Source organism: Danio aesculapii, chromosome 1, assembly GCF_903798145.1.
Source record: "Danio aesculapii chromosome 1, fDanAes4.1, whole genome shotgun sequence".
NCBI lineage: Eukaryota > Metazoa > Chordata > Actinopteri > Cypriniformes > Danionidae > Danio > Danio aesculapii.
In genome coordinates this window covers 21449477-21469710 of record NC_079435.1, presented here as the reverse complement: position 1 = coordinate 21469710, position 20234 = coordinate 21449477, and the positions used below count along the sequence as shown (strand labels likewise).

General features: G+C 38.0%; 1 protein-coding gene across 1 annotated transcript in view; it reads left to right on the top strand.

The window, feature by feature from the left end:
- Window positions 1-20234, top strand: part of tenm3 (teneurin transmembrane protein 3) — a 217033-nt gene that overhangs the window by 97892 nt on the left and 98907 nt on the right. The window contains 1 exon segment of the mRNA XM_056457389.1: window positions 8934-9056. Coding sequence (XP_056313364.1) covers window positions 8934-9056 — 123 coding nt within the window.

Genomic DNA, 20234 nt, shown 5'->3' with positions numbered 1-20234 from the left:
ATAGTTCACCTAAGATCTTGACATTAAATAAACCGTTTGAAATTGAAATTCATAACTGTGACTCAGTGCAAGCCAACACGTATCAAGCATTCAGCATGCACATGTAATAATGTTATAAAGATTTAATATGTGTTAATTAGATTGTAAACCTTACCGTTTTTGGTTGCGGGCACATGCTTTGAGATCCTTCCTGACTGAATTAATTAATTGAACAGTTTTCCGTGAAGGCAACGTGGGGTGCTGATATATAATTGGCTAAAGTAGCATTGGGTGGTTTAAAAGAATTAAAACAAAGACAGCCCTTCCAGCACATAACTCGCATTTTAAAAGCAGAACATCTGACTTTAGCATTGTTTTTCAGATCAACAAGAATATTCACCTGCATGTTTCTTAAATATCTGCAAGCATTTTTTTTTTGGTTTATGCTTTAAAGGAATGAAAAACTTACAAACAGCACTTTTAATAAATATAAATGCATGTTTTAATGCACCAAGCTATACATTCATTGAGAAATGGAAACAGAAAACATATTTCTTTTTAAAGGGGAGTATTCATTTATGCTTTGAACTTCATATTAGGTAAGTGACAGCAGCATGCTAAAGTATTCTTGTCTAAGCTGTTAATATGAATACAACACCCAAAGAAAAACATTCAATCACTCTCTGCTCTTGACTGAATGACTTATTAATTTAATTGGAATAAATTTCTTACTTGAAAGCTGCAGTTGAATACTCTTTCAAGTAGATAAACATAGCAGAATGTGTAAAGAGATAAGAGCCTATCTAATAGGGCAGATTCCATCACTAGTCATGGGTGGAATCTGTTCCAGAGTGGAGTTAAATTGAGGTACATTCCTGAATGGCTCATCTTGAGACACTTGCTTCACTTCTATTTATAAATTATATCTTGTGGGCTCATAGGATAGAAGATCTGTTAGATGCACACTTCAGAATCTCATACTACTTAGCCCACATTCTGTTTTTTTCACATACTAAATAAATACTAGGGAAGTATGTTACCAATATACGCATCAATAATTTCTGATTAACGGGCAATATAGCTAACAGAGAGGGTGGATATGTCTTTACTATTATGGGATTTTATGCACCGAGTAGACATGTAATTATGTTTAAAAATAATAAGAAATGCAATTTTGCATAATAGATCCTTTTTAATGTTGAATTTAATGTTGGTCAATGCATTTAGGCATGTAGACATGCTCAAGATGATCTGCTGCAGTTCATACCGAGCATCAGAATGGGGAAGAAAGGTGATTTAAGTGACTTTGAAACGGGCTGGTCTGAGTATTTCAAAAACTGTTGATCTATCACGCACAAGAGAAAATATCCAGTGAGCGGCAGTTCTGTGGGCGCAAATGCCTTGTTGATGCCAGAGGTTGGAGGAGAATGGCCAGACTGGTTCGAGCTGATTAGCCACTCGTTACAATAGGTATGCTTAAAAGCACCTCTGAATGCACAACATTTCCAACCTTGAGGCGGATGGGCTACAGCAGCAGAAAATCAGACCAGGTGCCACTCCTGTCAGCTAAGAACAGGAAACTGAGGCTACAATTCACACAGGCTCACCAAAATTGGACAATAGAAGATTGGAAAAACATTGCCTGGACTGATGAGTCTCAATTACTGCGACATTGCCGAGTAGGGTCAGAATTTGGCATCAACAACATGAAACCATGGATCCATCCTGCCTTGTATCAATGGTTCAGGTTGATGGTGGAGGTGTTGTAATGATGAGATGGACCCTTTGTACCAACTGAGTATGGTGTCAACGCCACAGACTATCTGAGTATTTTTGCTGACCATGTCCATCCCTTTATGACCACATTGTACCCAACCTGGTACTAATAAGGTGTACCTAATAAAGTGGCCAGTGGGTGTATATATACAGTAGGCATACAGTTCAATTGATGAAAAGAATTAAACTGAAAAAGATTATTGTTGGTGATTTGTGAGTACCCTCATTAAATATCCAAGAGCAATATTTTAGATCTATTTTAACTCCATTAACTATTTTTAAAACATTGACATAAAGATGTTGCATCTTCTGAGCAGAGTGCTAATAGCCTCTCCATGTTGCTCCTAACACTGATGCCAAAATCTGAAGAAACTCATAAAAGAGCCCCAGTGGACCAAACACCAGCCAGAGGAAGCATGGCATGCCAAGAGGTCCTCCGTCGTGTTTTAAAAGATGGAGAAGCCCCTCATAAATACTTCACAGCTTTTTGCACCTCAGAAAAGCATTTTACATTTAGGCAGAGCCAGGTAGAGTTTTTCATTCGGCCTCTGTCTCCTTGAATGAATAGTGACACTCTGGAGAAAGTAATAACTCAGGCTTTCCACAGTGTGCTCTTATTTTCACACGTTTGCGAGCTGCTTTGTCCTCCCACTGATTTATTTTGGAATAATTAATAGTCTGAGTCATTTTGAAAGAAAAAAACCTACCTTTTTCTCGCTAAATTTGAAAAGCAAAGTTTGATTGGCATTGATGGAATGCTCTTAAGATGCATTATAACTTTTTTTTCGTAAATGGCTATACAGAAATGTAGCAAGAAGTGGTTGATGACTGTAAATAGGGATAAAGAGAGTTGAGGTAATTTGTGTGGTGATTTGGGAAAGCTCAGGGGACGGCTGTCAGCGGCTGTACTCACAACACAACACCCTGAGGGATGGAAGGACATTTGGTTTTGCCCTTGATTTATTGCTGCGGAAAGTCTTTTTTTTTTTATTCATTGGTGTGTTTCACTTGCGGTACACTTGCGGAACAACAGTTCATGACTGTCACTTTTTTTTTCCAGATTTGTTGGTGTTTTGTTTTCCTCTCACTAATTTCTGAAAATAGTTTCTCATAGAGTCACAGGAAGCCAGTTTTTCCCCATCCACTTGCTAATGATCGTAAGTGACATATAATGAGAAATATGGTGCTGTATTTTAAGATGAAGCACCGCTGATTCCTTTATAGCATTGCGAGTCCCACTGGTTACATAACCGCCAATCCTGCCTCATATAAGTTGCCTTGTATTTAGCTCCACTGTAATTCTCACTGCTCTATTTGTGAACTCCAGTGCCCCGGTAAAAACTATTTTCCTCCTTCTGCACTTATTCATTCATGCACACACCTGAGGCAGTAGCGGCCCACCTTCAAACTGATCAGGCATTGTGCTTCCCTCCATTGCCCTTTCTCTTCTCTCACCACCATGTAGATTTGCTCTTTCACTGAAGCCTGCTCTATCATTCATCGCTCTCTGTTCCCAGGGCTCATTAACAAAGCGATCCACCTCCCATGATCTTGCCCACCTTTAGCTGTTTTATCACTCGCGAGACAACTGATAGGAAAAAAATCCAACATCCAATTTACATTCTTTGTCAGCCGAGAGAACTCTGTGCTTTTTTTTGCATTTGCACTTGGCACATTTGTATTCTAATAGCCTGGATGTGTTCCATACACATGCATGATCATTCCCAAATACCTGATGGCTCTTAGAAGATGGGCATGCATCTTTTTAATGTTATTTATTCACGCACACTTGTTTCAGATGTGGTATCAACTGACCATCAAGAATCTGTTTCATTAACAATAAGAATCCAGCGCAGAGGTGAGAGACTTTGCACATTCATTCCTCGTTTACGATGCGAAAAGTTAATGGAGCAGCATGCTCAAAAGTGTGTCGGCGAGCAGCTCGATCAGATCAGCAGGGGGTGGCCGTCTTTCTGCCGGAGAAGTCAATACCGCCCACTCTCCCATAACCCCCTGCTTCTGCTGGGGTCAGAGTTCTGGACATCGGCTGCTCTGTGAACGGGCCGACCCAGCGGGTATCTAATTTAATGAGAGCGAAAGAGTGAGAGAGGACCAGATAGAGAGATATAAAGACAGTTTGGAGGATGAGCTTAAGGAATTTTATAAGCCAATTACTGCTCAAATACTTTAAGGCCACTACGTCGCACCTCAACTCTTCTAAACTCTCTGAAGGTCTTTATTCTTCTCATTATCTCTGCGCATTGTTGGAGTGCTTTTGTTCTATAATGCCACGACAAGCTGAAGAGCTTTATCTACACATTTCGGGGGGTACTAGAAGAAGCCAACAGTCCTGGATAACAAGCACACATAGGAAAGTTTACGCACATAAATAAACACACAAATACACCAGTGCAGAGAGAAGGAAAATGATTTATGTGGGGAGGTTTGTGTGTGCGCTCTGGGGGCATGGAGAGACCCAGTGGGGGTTGTTGGCAGGTCTAAATTACCTTTATTAGAGCCAACGTCTGCAGCTAACACTGCTGTTACTCAGAGAGAGGATCAGCCTGTCCCCTCAGAGCAGCCCACCTCACAAAGCTACCACACACACACATACAAGGACCCAATACTGTACAGCTACTCCTTTGAGATTTTCATGCATTAATGCAAGACCAAATCAACTAATGATATCACAAATCACATGAGCATTACAATTATCACTAGATCATGCCAGAAATGGCATAGCAGTTAAAGGAGTTCTTCAGCCAAACATGAAAAATAAAAACATTTACATCATGCTGTTTCAAACTTGCATGATATACATTGTTATGTTGAAAAATCAAACGTTTTAAGGGCTTTCTCACAGAAAGCACATGCTTTTTGGTTTTACAGGAATCAGGTTTGCTGGCTACACCAGCTCATAATTCAGAACAGGGTCTAATCCAGCACAATTGGAACTGTTGTACTAATACATGCCATTGGAAACACCAGCACAGAATAAGTGGCTAGTTTCCTTTTTATACAATAAGAATTTTCACATTTCTTTTTGCTATACAATTAATATATGAAGAGTTCAGATGCAAAAACCTCTAAGAGCCATCTGAATTCTTCTCCTTAAATTACCATTTTTCTGTGTTTAAGTTGAGTAATTTGCTTTTTATGTCAATTAATATGCTATTATTATTGCCTTTAATGTAAAATAAGTAAACATAAATAGACTCAGAGAAGGCATTTAGAGGATTTTGCATCTGAACTCTTCATATGTAAAGATACTAATGTCACTTCAGCTTCAAATAGGGCAAATCCATAAAAGCATTATATCATACTACACATCTCCAAATGTAAGTCACTTTTAATCGTCCTCCGCTACTGTGCTTCACACATCATTAATCCACAGACATAATCAAATCTATAAATGGAATTGAGTGACTGACAGCTAAAATATCTCAATCTGCTTTATTTTATCTCACACCAGGCATTTTTCCACCCTGAAGCTTAATAGCTGTTGGTCACTGTATGTTTGCAAAGTAAAAACAGCAACATTATTCAAATATTTCTTCAAAACACAAACATATTGCCAACCTCTTCTGGAATGGCAACTTTAAAACAATGCTTTTGATCCAACATTGAAATGACGAAAGCTTCCATGCCTGCAAAATGAATAGCCAGCCTATTCTTCCATTACAAGTATCTATGTGCAGTACTTTTGTGAACCTCTTGACATTTCCCCGCACTTCCTCTCGGTTAAGAGCCAACCACTTCCCCATGTAAGGATCAGGCATCATGATGGCTTTGTTCCCCATACAGCATCCTACAGATTGTACACTATCCTGTATGACCTTTCCAGGCATGTGCTTTCCAGCCATCACCAAGGAAACAAAACATGTTCAAATTGGGTGCTGATTCACTCAGGCCGTCATGCTACTCACAGGGAACTGTTGCAGAAACCGAAGAACCGAGAATGTTTGGCAAACCCACCATGAAATGTAGCCAGTTGTGTTTCCAACCACACCTGAACCGAACCTCGTGTAGATATACAGGCCCACTGTGTTTTTCAAACCCTTAAATCCTGACATGCACACATTTACTGAACCCTTCTCTCTCTTGCATTCTCGTCAAGCTGAACAACTGCCAAATCATAGACCAGTTAAGAACATTCAGACATTTCAGGTACAAGTGAAATGAGACAGCGAAAGCAGCTGTCTAAACATATTACTCTACAGCACAAGCACACACTCTTTCCAGTTACTAATACCCAATTCATGAGCTGAGGCGAATGGACAATCTTAGAGCTATTTAAACACAAAAACGTGAGTCACGATGAATGAATTGGTATTTACACTTGACACATAACAACAACCTTTTAAAGAGCTTCTGAATAAAGCACAAACAGATCAATACAGGACATCTGTACAGTCTTCTTTCAAAAGGTCTTTGTATGGGGCATTGATTACACAACATGTCGGTAATTAAATTTTCACAGAATATACACATTCAAAGCAATAACTGCGACCAACAATTCTCTGGTTTTGTATCATCTTGTGAAAGGGTTTAAGAAACAAACAAAAATGGGTATATACATTATAGGGCTGTTCTTGAATGACATAAAGGTTGTTTATTGGCATTGTTGGTTCCTAGATGGAAAAGTAAATAAAATGTTCTTCACATATAGAAAAAAAATGATTCTTTTAAGAAAAAAAACAGTGAAAGAGAGTGTTGAGTAATAACGCGTTACTAGTAATGTGTTACTGTAATGGCATTACTTTTGACAGAACTAATACTGTAGTGCATTACTTTTGAAATATATTAACTCTGTTATCATTACAATTTGATGCGTTTGTCCGTTACTTTCAATGTAAAAAATAAATCCGTAAAATTTACGGTAAAAAAAACGCCAGCTGTGGTTGCCAGTACTTTACAGTTAAAAATACGGAACAAACCGTAAAAGTAATTTCTCATTTTTACGGTAAACTACCGTATTTCATTAATTTATAGAGGTAATATGTCTGTATTTTGAACTACTAACATCTACACATCTTTTGTTACACAGTTAGACACGTTAACACAGCCAAATGCAGGTAGGGTTGATGCGAAAGTTACATATTGAACCAAAGCTCATCACTAACAACTTTTCCAACAAGCAGAAAAGTGCATCAGTATATAGAAGGTGCTCAGTGTCATTCACACAGCTACTAAGCACCAGTATGGTAACACACACAAAATTAAAGTCATGAAATAAATGTTTATCAACATTAGATCTAACATAAATCTCTAATGTACATCACTGATGGGGAAACAACTAAAAAGATCCATAGTAATGTCAACAAAAAGCATAAGAAGTGATGTGCCATGCAGGGAATTCTGGGAAAGTCCATTTATGGTTATTCGCCGTATATATTAAGGAAACATATCGTTAACCAGGTTACGGATTTTTACTGTAGCATTTTTAAGTTTTTTTTTTTACCGTTGAAATCACGGCAATTTTTTACAGTGTGGGAAATTAATTCATTTTGGTGGTACTCTAGCATACATCTTCCTGTTGACATTGGTGATGCATTGTGGGATTGGTGGCCGCCAACCAACCACTGAAAGGAAAGGCGCATCATGTATGAGGTGCTAGACTGGACAAAAGTCAAGCGAAAGCAGAGAGGCCGAATGCGCGCGAGGTACACCAAGTGTGCGCATGAGAGAGACTGAATGGGCTCTTGAACATATTTTTATATATTTTGTTCTACAACAGCAGATTTTGCACATTAAATATACACAACTTACTTTCAATAAGTTGCTGACATACCGCATTTAATTTGTGGTTAGTTTGAAAGTTGCTCATAGATTTCGTTTTTGAGCAGCTGTTGTGTTTTGGTTTTGTTTAAAATGCATAAAATGTATGATTGTCTGTAATAGCAGTTTATTGATGCCCCGTTTCACCAAATTGATTCTGAATGATAATTCAGATTACTTTCATTTATTTCATAAAGGTTTTGTTGCTAGTTTTCATACTCAAGCTGTGAAGGAATATGTTTAAGGGTGAAATACGACAACTTTTATGATACTGAAGCAACTTTAGTTTTTGCTTTTTTTGTTTCGGAATATATTATTCAGCTGGTTTATCACCTCGTGATATTTACATTTTTGTACTGCTGGTCTGACTTAAATGAATTAGTGTTTAAAAATTACTTACTCTGTCTTGTGTTTTAGTTGTGAGAATGCAAATTAAGTAAAACTGTGAAGTTGATCAACAGTGTATTCTCCACGCAGCACTGAAGGAAGGTTATAAGGGCATTAAAGGGCATAAATTAAAAACGTTGTTTGGAAAAGTCACTCAAAACTGACTTTTAACAGTAATGCATTACATTTGGTGTAAGTAATCGATAAAGTAATTGAGTTTTTGAGTCTTTTTGAATGAAGTAACTAGTAACTAACTAGTTACTATTGAGTAACTTGGACAACACTGCTGAAAGATCTCTGCAAAACCTTTAAATGGTTTTTCTATGGCATCTCTCCAAAAACAAAAAGAATTAAGAGTGAATCATGAGTATTGAGTAAATCATGAATTATGAGTAAATTGTTTGGATTATTGGGTGTTTGGTGTCAAATTTCTGCTATTATGTTATTTGAGTGATATGTTGCAGGACAGTAGGGCTTGATCATGTTTTATTACAAAAAAGTTTTTAATTTTGTGATAACTTTAAAGCAAATATTTGTGTTAACCAAGGCAAGTCCCATTATTAATCTTTGTGTTGCACAAATTACTTCTCAAATTTTTTGGTTTAAAAAGAAGTGGATTGCTGCTACCTTTTTCAGTAATCAAGTCTGACTACATTTGTGGACAATAAGGTTCCCCTAGACTTTGAACCCCTTGTTACACATGTTCAATGTACTTGTATTTACAATTATTAATGATTATAACTAACCTTAAACCTAACCCACATTCCAACTCTGACTGTACAGTAAGTACATGTCATTATATAATATTTCTCAGTAGTTAAATGAATAGCTACACTGTATCAAGGTCAGCTTAAAATAAATCTGAGGGCTAATGTGTAACCATCTAGAATAAAACCACATTAGTTTTATCCCAGCTTTCCCATAGCGTTGTTTTAATTCTCTCTGAATCCATTGCATCCTGGTTCTTTATTCTTAAATGTTAATTTCTCTCTCTTGTGTCTCTTTCTTTATAGCCATGCATCTCTTTGGACTGAATTGGCAGCTGCAGGAGACGGAGGGCTATGCTTTTGAGAACGGCCAGGTCAAATCTGACTCCACAGCAACCAACGCAGTTACTGCCCTGTCTACTGAGAACAGTAAGGGTCAACCACACAAACACCCGCTCACGCACAAATGCAGAATACAGCATAGGCACAATCCGCTCAAGCCCCTTTTCTAGCACAAAAAACACATTTGCATTTAGTAAACAGGCAGAAGAACACACGCACAGTAATAGGCAAGAGAAAATTACCAAACAGACTCACTCCTACACAAGTACACCTCTAGGACCCTCTGCCATGAAGACCCACACTCCCTTAAATAAACATAACTGGAGCTAAACAAACACCCTAACCAGACCCTCCTCCTGAGCCGCAAACACACCCACACACAAATGGAAATCACACACTCCAAAACCATTTTGTTTGCACTATGCCATCTTTACTGGCACTCGGATGTGCTTTTCAGTGATCTGGGATGAGCATAAACCTCTCAGTGTGTTTGAGAGCAACAGGCTTACATTCCTCAGCATTTAAACACTAGTCTTACAGTATCAGGGCGGCTGCTTTGATGTGCCGGCTGTCATGGCGCTTGCAGACACGTCCTGGAACATTCTGGGAATCAGGATGATGAGCCAAAAAACACATTTAGGTGAAGATATGAAGTTCAAAGAAGAGAGTGTTTTAATGGGAGTATATGATAGGGCTGTGTGTGTGCAGAATGCACAATAAATGGGGTTTGAGATTGTCTGAACCATTCAGACCAGGAATTCAAGTGGTGTGGATTCTGAGATGCCCTGGCATTCCACCCAGAATCTTTCTCTCTTTTTTATATCCCTCTTCCCTCTCCCTCCTCTCTCTGTCTGGGCTCTTGAAAGAAGGATTCACTCTGTCCCTAATATTAGCTGCCACACAAACCCACTGACCAGTGAAATGGAGTGCCATTTTATTGTGCACTCAGGAACATTCACAAGCTACACTCACACAGCAGCAGAATAAGACTCTCTGTCAGTTTTCTATTGTGCTAAATACAGTTAAAGTCATGCTTAGCATGGTTCTAAACATAACTACCAATTTTCATTATTAACACCTGTATTTTAAGTGTGAGTGCAGTGAATCTGTGCTGTGTGTTAATACACTGTAATCTCACAAGGCTGCAATTATAGTCTCGCTGCAAAAAGTGAATTTCTTACACATTATTTTGTCTTCTTTTCCGATATATATGTTTAAACATTGTCATAATGAAAGGGAAATAACCTAAGATATTTTATTCTGTATTGTGATCCAGGTAAAAAAGCCTTACAGAAAAACCAAATGTTCTTCGCCTGTTTAATCAGATGTTAAAATCACACTTTAAATATGTGGAACACATGTGAAACACTAGAACATTGGAGCACATTAGTGAACATTAGATTAGAGCACATGAGAGTATGTAGCCACATTTGGAAAGCCACAAAACCATAGCTTTCACATGTGTTTCATGTGCATTTCACTCACTCACTTAGATTTCAGATGTGCCGGGTTAGACAGACACTTCACCACTAGCCACTTTGGCTGGTTGAAAAAATAATTCAATTGTAGTTTTCTTAAAAGCAGGGTTCGAGATTCTGATCCGGAAGCAGCATGACTGACAAAAATAATTGTGTTTGCACAAGAAAAAGAAAGCAGGTGAATACCGAATGAGAGGATGATCATTCGCGCACACAAGTGATGTGATGCGTGGGACTGTTTAAAAAGCACTCCTTTTTACTTGCGCAAAGCAACTGTGCTTAGAGGAGATGCAACTGGTGCAATCGGTTCTCTTTGAAATAGACTAGACAAAAAGCAATGATCGTGCACCCACATTCCAGCTGCTTTCAAGAGCTCAAGATTTAAAAAAAAACATGCAATCGAAGTCAGAATTATTAGCCCCCCTTTGATTTTTTTTTTTTTTTTTTTTTTTTTTAATATTTCCCAAATTATGTTTATGAGAGCAAGGAATTTTCACAGTATGTCTGATAATATTTTTTCTTCTGGAGAAAGTCTTATTTGTTTTTTTCGACTAGAATAAAAGCAGTTTTTAATTTTTTATGAACCATTTTAAGGTCAAAATTATTAGCCCCTTTAAGCTATATATTTTTTTGATATTCTACAGAACAAACCATCATTATACAATAACTTGCCTAATTACCCTAACCTGCCTAGTTAAGCTAATTAACCTAGTTAAGTCTCTAAATGTCACTTTAAGCTGTATAGAAGTGTCTTGAAAAAAATCTAGTAAAATATTATTTACTGTCATCATGGCAAAGATAAAATAAATCAGTTAGAAATTAGTTATTAAAACTGTTATGTTTAGAAATGTGTTGAAAAAAAATCTCTTCGTTAAACAGAAATTGGAGAAAAGAATAAACAGGGGGGCTAATAATTCTGACTATATATATATATATACAACGGTTGCTGCTTTCGCTTCGACTATTCTATGAACAGATTATTAATGAGCCCAACATTAACCATGTACACGCAATTAATATGGTTTAATTATCTTTTTTTTTTTACAATAACATTACTTTAATGTGAGATTAACTCCCCATTTATGTGTAGTTAACTGGTGATCTGGGACCTTTAGCCAGGATTACTGTGCATATTTTAAATACATGACAATAACTTTTTTTTAAATGTCACAAAAAAGTGAAATGAATGAGGAGGCATCTGGACATAACACAAAATCTAAATCAAGTCATTTTAGCATGTCAGTCAAATATGTGCAAATCAAATATATTTTCCCAACAACAAAATTGTGGCCAGTGAAAATAGCAAGTGGCTAGTAATGTTGAAAATCTAAATCAAACAAGTTCAAAAAATGTCAAGCTCTGCATATATATAAAAATATAATGACATAGATGTGTCTTTCATAATAAAAAATACACATTTGGAAATAGGCATATTTTATTTTATGCCAACTGTACACCCCTTAAATCTACATTTGCTTAAGTTGTAAAATTGCATTTAAAAAATATGCTTTTGAATAAATCTATCACAGATAAGTGAGTTTATGATTGAAACAGGAAAAATATCTGTTAGTGGTGTAAGAGAAAATATCTTTAATTTTTAATAGTTTATTTTTCTTTCCGCAAGATCATTTTCCTTTTTAATCATCATAAAATGTACTTTTTCACATTTTTGGGTTTTAAATGTTTCTGTCATACAGCCTAATGCATCTCATGCATGTGTTTTTTTCATGTACAGTCTGTTGTTTCACAGAAACACAGATATGTTTAATATAAGAGCTTTCCATTCATTCCATGTCTGTCCTCCAGATCTGCTCCCATCAGTTTTGTCGTCTGGTCATGACCCACATGCTGCGCTCTACACTAAAAATTGAAAACCACTGTCAGCTAATTAAGCTTTGACGGATGAACTCGCACCTCGACTTATTTATTAAATAACACCGTGTCAGTTGTGATAAGCCATGGCGCTGTTGTGGAAGTCACTATCTTTAATATTTACTGTCACTATGGCTACCAACATGAGAACAGAATGGGGGCTGACTTCTGCTATTCATTTATACATTGATTTCTGTTATTCAACTCACTCCTGTAAGCTGTAAGGCATCCTGAACACCTGTTCTGATAAATGGTGTGTAAATTCAGCTGTCAGTCTTAAACATAGACAGTGTGAATGTGTACACTGATTGTACATGCAGCGCACAAAGAAAACTGCGTGCTTTCACTAATGCATGCCTGCCAGAATCTGACTGCAATAGCATTTGTAAAGCTCGTAGCATTTAAATTAAAATATGATATGGTAAAATAAACTAATTTGTAAAGTAAAATATTTGTATTATTTTGTAACCTCCAAATGTGACAGATTCAGTAGGTATTCTGTCTACTGTTGCAAATGCATATTTAATTAGTTTTCATTGTGGGTGGAGCTACACAGGGTGCCACTACCAATAGTTCTTTAGTTCTTGCCATAGCTGTGCCAAAGTAAAAGATTCACATCAAAGCCCTGATATACTTAAAGTTATTTCTTCATTCTTTGTTAAGGGCAAAAGGTAGTTTGAAAATATGGTTTAATGATTTATCGCTCCACACTGCATTAGGTGAAGTCGTACATTTGTCAAGCTGTTTGTATGTCCCCTAAACACAACAACGATGGTGGCTGTGAGAGAAGAACAGTTTCATAAGCATCTGAGCTGGGCTGTATTCATCTGTCGAAACAAACTCAAAAACATATTTAAAAAAGGTAATGTCTGTCTAATTTTGTTTGAAATGGTTGTGTTTCAGTTTATTCTTCAATTTGGTTTGAAGTATACTGAGGTCTTTAAAGGTGCTGTATGTAAGTTTTTGACTTTTCTAAAGCATAAAAATGCCATATGTTTGCAGATGCTAAGTAAACATTCTTGTTTATCTGAAAAACAATGCTGAAGTCAAATATTCTGCTTTTAATATGTGCGTTACGTGTCGGAACAGCTGTCTTTGTTTTGGTTCTTTTAACCCACCCAGTGCCAGTTTAGCCAATCATATTTTAGCACCCAGGGTTGCCTTGTTGGAAAACCGCGTATTTCATTCAGTCAGTCTGGAAGGCTCTCAAAGTGTGTGTCAATGACCAAAAATGCGACCTCTGATGGACAGTAGTCATCCCAAAATGAGACACAGATTCTGAGTTCCACATGAAGTGGTTATTAATTAACAAATAATATAAATATTCAGAACGTAAACATTAGGTGAGCAGGTTACATTGTAACCCAGTGTCCTAACAACACGCTTCGTGATGAGATACGCAGCAGTAAGCAATTTGGCTGTTTGCACCAGACGAAACACGACAGAAATTTAAACACAGCCATTCAGAAGCACAGAATATGCACTCACTGCACTCCAACAAAATGGTAAGGTTAATAATCTAATCAATACGTAGTAACTCTCTTTAACATTAATAAATGTAGATGGTAAATCACTGATATGTGTTGGTTTACAGTGAGTCTAGTTCTTAAGTTCAATTTCAAAGATTTATTTTATTTTAAGATCTATTTATAAGATCTGAGGTGAACTATCTGCTCCTGCTTTCAGTAGTATGGCAATAAACGTGATGGAAAATGACATTCAAACTCACATTATAAGCATTTAACACTGAATAGAGCACATGAGGAGTACCTGAGGTAAACATTGTTATTTTATCATGTTGTTCAGCTGCAAGAAATAGAAGCCATTTCTAAAATCTAAATTTCAGGTGTTGGTTAGTACAAAAACTCAATTTAATATGGAAAATATTCCTTCTATCACATGCCTTTAGTCTAGATAGTCAGGCTCGTTCCTGTTGATGCCAATCTGGCAACCTGCGCTTGTGCATGTTTTGGACCAGGCTTGCAATACCAAGTTTAACCACTGGGTGTCAAACTTACATACTGCACCTTTAAAATACAGCTTTTGTACAGCATTAAAATAGCTTTTGTTATTCAACACAGCATAAGATGATTAAAAGCATATGCTAAATAACCGAAATGATAAGAAATAAATAACTTCACATAAATAGGTGCTATCATTTTCTCCCACCCACAGGCAGGTGTATTCCCACTAGGTCTTCCTCACTTAAGAACTAATTCAAGCACTCACACACTCATGCTGTGAAGATAGATGGCCATTTGTTTGAAGGCCATTATGATGATGCGCCATACAGTAATGTGTTTGTTCTTGAGGTGATGGACGTGTCCGCGCTTTCAGTGATGCAGCATGTTTTGCATCGGTTATAGGATATTTTCATGCTCTACCATGCCATCAGCAGAGTTAGGAAATTGGATGTGCTTTTATGAATTGGTCATAAATTACAGGTAAATTGATCGTGATGCAGTTATATAGGCGTCAGTGGCTGTTTAGTAACACAGCAAAGGAGAAGTCATTCATCTCCGCTTAAGCAGCAGTGACACAATCAGGTTAAGTTTATTTCAGCAGAATTTGCATTCAGCTTAGTCTGTCTTTTGTTTCTGGGCTCAAGCTGCGTCTTGCTTTTTCTCTCACTGAAAGAAATAAAAGATGTCTATGCCATTGAGTGCAGAGCAATGTTATTGTATTAAGAGGGCAAGAAAATTTGCAATGGCAAAAAGCTTCCAGCGGTGGGTCTTTAGTCTGCTGTGAGGGCCAAACAGAATGACGGGGGTCCTGTAGAAGAGCAGCTAGTTAATGAAGCCATCAGCAATGCGTACAATCACACGGCTTACTCTCAATCAATACAGACAGCAGCAACACCCCCAGCTCCTTCAGTTAACCTTGATCTGTGCGTGCGTGTTCCCAGCAACAACACCACCGACGCTGTCTGTGAAGGACTGGTCACACATTTATATAGACAACAGAGGAAAACCTACAATTATTAAATGTGTACAGTATACATGTACACATATATGTTTGTGCACCTGTAACTTTGTTGTTTATTTTGCGTCTATTCTTCTTCAAGACTTAATGACATGAATATTAGATCCACTGCATTTTTAGAGTCACCTGCTCTTGGCAGAGTTGGCTAAATAGCAGATATATACAAGTTTTCGTAGTACATTTATAGAGTAGCAGACAGTACAAAATTTTGGGGTTAATTTAAATATGTATTAAGTGCTATGCAGGTAAACCTCACTCCTCTGACCTCTAAAGGTGCTCTAGTGACAGAAGCTAGAGGCCATGGTCTTTAACCTCCTTGTTAGAGCAACCGACTCCCATAGAAAGAATCAACGCTTCGATACCAGCTCAGACAGGGTTGGGTGCAGCAGGACCGGTAGGTTACACGTGGGGGCTCGTCCGGGATGGAAGTGAGGTTTAGGGGGGTGAGTGTAATGGAGGCAAGCTAGCGAAGTGCTATGCAGCGACTTACTATGATTACTTTTTAATTGATCACAAATAAAGTATAAGCATGATTGTTTTTACAATTTAAGTGCATGTGAACCCTCAATACAACCCTCATGTTCAAAAATCTGAATCAGAATCTTTATTGTCATTGTACAAGATACAAGGAAGTTTACATTTGCCCTTTATTAAATGCAGTCCGAATTGTCTAAAACAGCAACAATAATAACAAGAGGTAAAGAGGTAACAATAATTATAAAAGTAGTAACAATACAATGTTAGAAGTGCAGATAAAGTGGCAAGTGCATTTTCTAGCAGCTTTCAAGTTCAAAAATATGTAAAATGTTGGCCAGAAAGGCATACAATTTAATGTCCTTGAGTAGAAACCGTGCGTAGTCTGTGCAACTGGTATATTTTGAAAATAGCCACAAATCAATGGTTTAATGGTGGAAATGATTAATTTTTTTATGCCTAAAACCGTTATAATCTTAATTCTCATCTTCTAATTGATGCTTATGGCTTATGATATGTTTTATGAAGCTATGAAGCCACTTCTTTAGTAATTGGAGTCTTGGAACCATATACAGTATGTCTTTAATGTCTTATTTAACATTGATTTGATCCATCCGTATCCTCTTTGTCCAATTAGAATGAGAGTGTTGTTGAAATACCGAAAATGTTGTTCATGTTGTTAATGTAAGCTAATTAAGCATTCTGACACAGGAAATACAACACTTCTCCTAATGTTATATGGATTTTTTACTATAAATAAAAAATCTGTTTTTGTCCTCTTAAATGAACTGGAACTAACCGCAGAATAATTATACATAACAACAAACCGTGACCTCTGTCTGTAAACACATCTTATAGAATCTTTTCCAGTTAATTAACACATTATTTCGCTATTTCATGAACCATTTATCCTCACAAGTATGCCCCTGCAAGCTTTTGTCAAAATTAATGTTTTTCCAACAAGATTTTGAGACATTTCATCTGCACAAGGTGAAAAAACTGCCCACACACAGACACACGAATAGAGCAAAATACAGCAAATCTACATTGACACATACAGTAGGGCCTTATCATACACATGGTGCAATGCGGCACCAGGCACAACACAAGTGTTTTATTTTATTTTTATTTATTTATTTTTGCTAATTTATGCTCGGTGCAAGTATCATTTTCCCATTCTGCACCATGTGGTTTAAATACAGGGTGGGCCATTTGTATGGATACACCTTAATAAACTTATTGGGAATTTCAAGAAAAAGCAATAGTGTGCTTTGTTTTAACGTAACTTTATTCTTTCATGAGTTATTTACAAGCCCCCTCACATATACTAATGTGCCACAAACAGGACGTTAATATCACCAACCATTCCCCTTTTATTACGGTGTATCCATATAAATGGCCCACCCTGTAGAAAGTGTTCAAGTGAAGGTGGCATGGTGGCTCAGTGGTTAGCAATCTCACTTCACAGCAAGAAGGTCGCTGGTCGAGTCCCGGCTAGGCCAGTTGGCATTTCTGGGTGGAGTTTGCATGTTCTCCCCATGTTGGCGTGGGTTTTCCACACAGTCCTAAGACAGTACAGGTAAATTGAATAAACTAATTTGGCAGTAGTGTTTGTGTGTGTATGTGAGAGTGTATGGGGGTTCCCCAGTGCTGGGTTGCAGCCGGAAGGGCATCTGCTGCATAAAACATATGCTGGATAAGTTGCAGTTCATTCCACTGTGGTGACCCCGGATGAATGAATGAATCAATGTTAAGGGGAATTTTTTATTTATTTATTTATTTATTATATAGAACATGTTAGTGAAATGCACCTGTATGCAGGTCCATGCATCTGTTCTTATTACATATACCAGGACACACAAACATCTTTAATTAAGTGAAAGGATCTGAATCGTTCAATAATCACTTATAAAGTCCAACATGTAAATTCAATTATTCATTTATTTTCTTTTCGGCTTAGTCCCTTTATTAATCTGGGGTTGCCACAGTGGAATGAACCGCCAACTTATCCAGCATATGTTTTACGCAGCGGATGCCCTTCCAGCTGCAACCCATCTCTGGGAAACATCCATACACACTCATACACTACTGACAATTTAGCCTACCCAATTCACCTGTACCACATGTCTTTGGAAACCCATGCGAACGCAGGGAGAACATGTAAACTCCCCACACAGAAACAACACTGACCCAGCCGAGGCTCGAACCAGCGACCTTCTTGCTGTGAGGTGACAGCACTACCTACTGCGCCACTGTGTCACCCCCACAATGTAAATAGTAAATTCAAAATGGTAAGACTGCAACTCTCTCCTGAAGGTGAATGGTAGATGAGACTCTTGGTTTAATGCTTGTTAGGCCCAAAACACACCCATAACTTATTAACACCAACGAACACGGAGCTTCAACATCAATGCTTGATGGAGGGCATGTCCGAAGTGTGGCCGAGGCGATCGTCATAGTAGCATCAGCCTATGAAATTATAGTCTGCAATCGGCTACTGTCTGAGCTGGGGTATTTGCATAAAGCAATCTGATTGGTTGATGCTTTCATTGGCTTGAAAAGTTGAAAACTTCTGCAGTGAGCAATGCCGTTGAAGCGGTTTCGGCGGATCCACAATTCAGTTGACGTCACACATTCAAAGTCATTGGGAAGCGTCGACTCTGACGCCCTGTGTGAATGGGGCATAAGCCCTGTATGATGTTCAGGTAATAAAATTGGTACAAGTCTTTGTTGTATATCAGACTTCTTGGTCTTGGCTCATTTTCTATAAATCATAATCATGTTTCAATGACCATGCACTGTATACCTCCCTGCACATTTATATTATGTACAGGATATTAGAGTCTAATAGACCCATGGTAAAGTGTTGAAATTGTAGGTGTGTAACATCTGTTAGCATCTTTAGACCAACCATTTTCCCATGCTTAAAATAGCAAAAGTGGATTTGGACATGCACTTAGTGTACCTGTGCACTTTAGACACGTGATTAAATCGTTCAATTAGAATTCAATCGTTCCCATGCTCTTACTGACAGACTGAACATGCTGTACATCACATGTAGCAATGTTTGACTTGCATACCTGCTGTAGACCCTTTGAAATATCTACACACTCTCACTCATTTGTCCACCTCTTCTTCCCCATTGAAGAAATAGCAAGTAATAACTGAGCTGAAGACCAGCCGTTGTCAAATGCAGTTCACCTTTCTTTGAGAGACAGGTGACCCAAAACCACTCACTCCATAGCAGAGCTTCAAGTTTGTGTGTGTGTGTGTGCGTGTGTGTGTGTGTGTTTAAAGCAGGGACAATAGCCTCGGTGCAGCTTCTGTCCTAAATGACAGGATGTGCTTTAGATTACCTGCCTCTCTTCAGATGTGCATGCGTTCTTGTGCAACCAGGACTGTAGGGAATGACATTAGCATATGAGGGCTTGCTGTTTTTTAAGAGATTGATTTCCATAAACACTGCGAAATGAAAGCAGTCCAGCCATTTTAATTTTCAGAGCATAATTTGCAGTACTCCGCACTCTCCTTTGTATTCAAACACACACCCTTCAGAGACTTCGCCATCCTCACACAGATGTATAAAAGCTGAGTTCTTGCACTCGAAACTGAATTTAATCCTATTTTTTATCTCCTGTGCCTGGAGGTGGAACGTAATGTTGCATTTAGCATTGTTTCGCAGGGCCTTATTTATGCGCTGCACCATTCCGAAACAAATCATCTGAGCGTCTGTGTATTCAGTCCCTATGCAGTAACTAAGAGAGGCGAGCATGACACGCTCTTAATGAATATACCACCACTTCGCCTAATGCACACACGCAGATGCACTTCCACAGGCTGCAGTGAATTAAAAACTGCTCAAGTGACTTTTCTGAAAGTCATAAAGAGGCGCTAAATCTGCAGCTGAATGTGTTTGGAACAAGGGAAGACACTTGGCAAAATCGCACGTGGTGATGTTAATATCTCACAGTGCCCATCAGAAATGGTGTGAGAGAGAGAGAGACGGGTGATGAAAATGAAAGCATATGGATGAAGTGTTGAGAAGGGAGTGAGTAATAGGTATGAAGTGAGAGAGGCAGAAACAAATGAATTAAAAGGGAAATTGAGGACAGGTGGAGGGCAGAGAAAGAGGGAGAGAGGAGATCGATCATATTAAAGTGTCTTGAATTTAGTCTCATACTGTTTGTACCAATAGGGATGTGCATCAATGTTGGAAACAATTGGTGGGGGGGCGTCTTTGTTTTGTCGTTTGCACTGAGAACCAGGGGCATAGCAACCGGGGGGGACGGGGGGATACGTCCCCCTCACTTTTAGAGACAGGTGATTAATAATTATATGAACTTAAACTTGTGGATCTCATATAGCCCCCAAGAGACTTCCTCAGAGACTTTGGTCCATATTGACATGATAGCGTCACGCAGTTGCTGCAGATTTGTTGATTCAAGGCAGGATGGGTCCA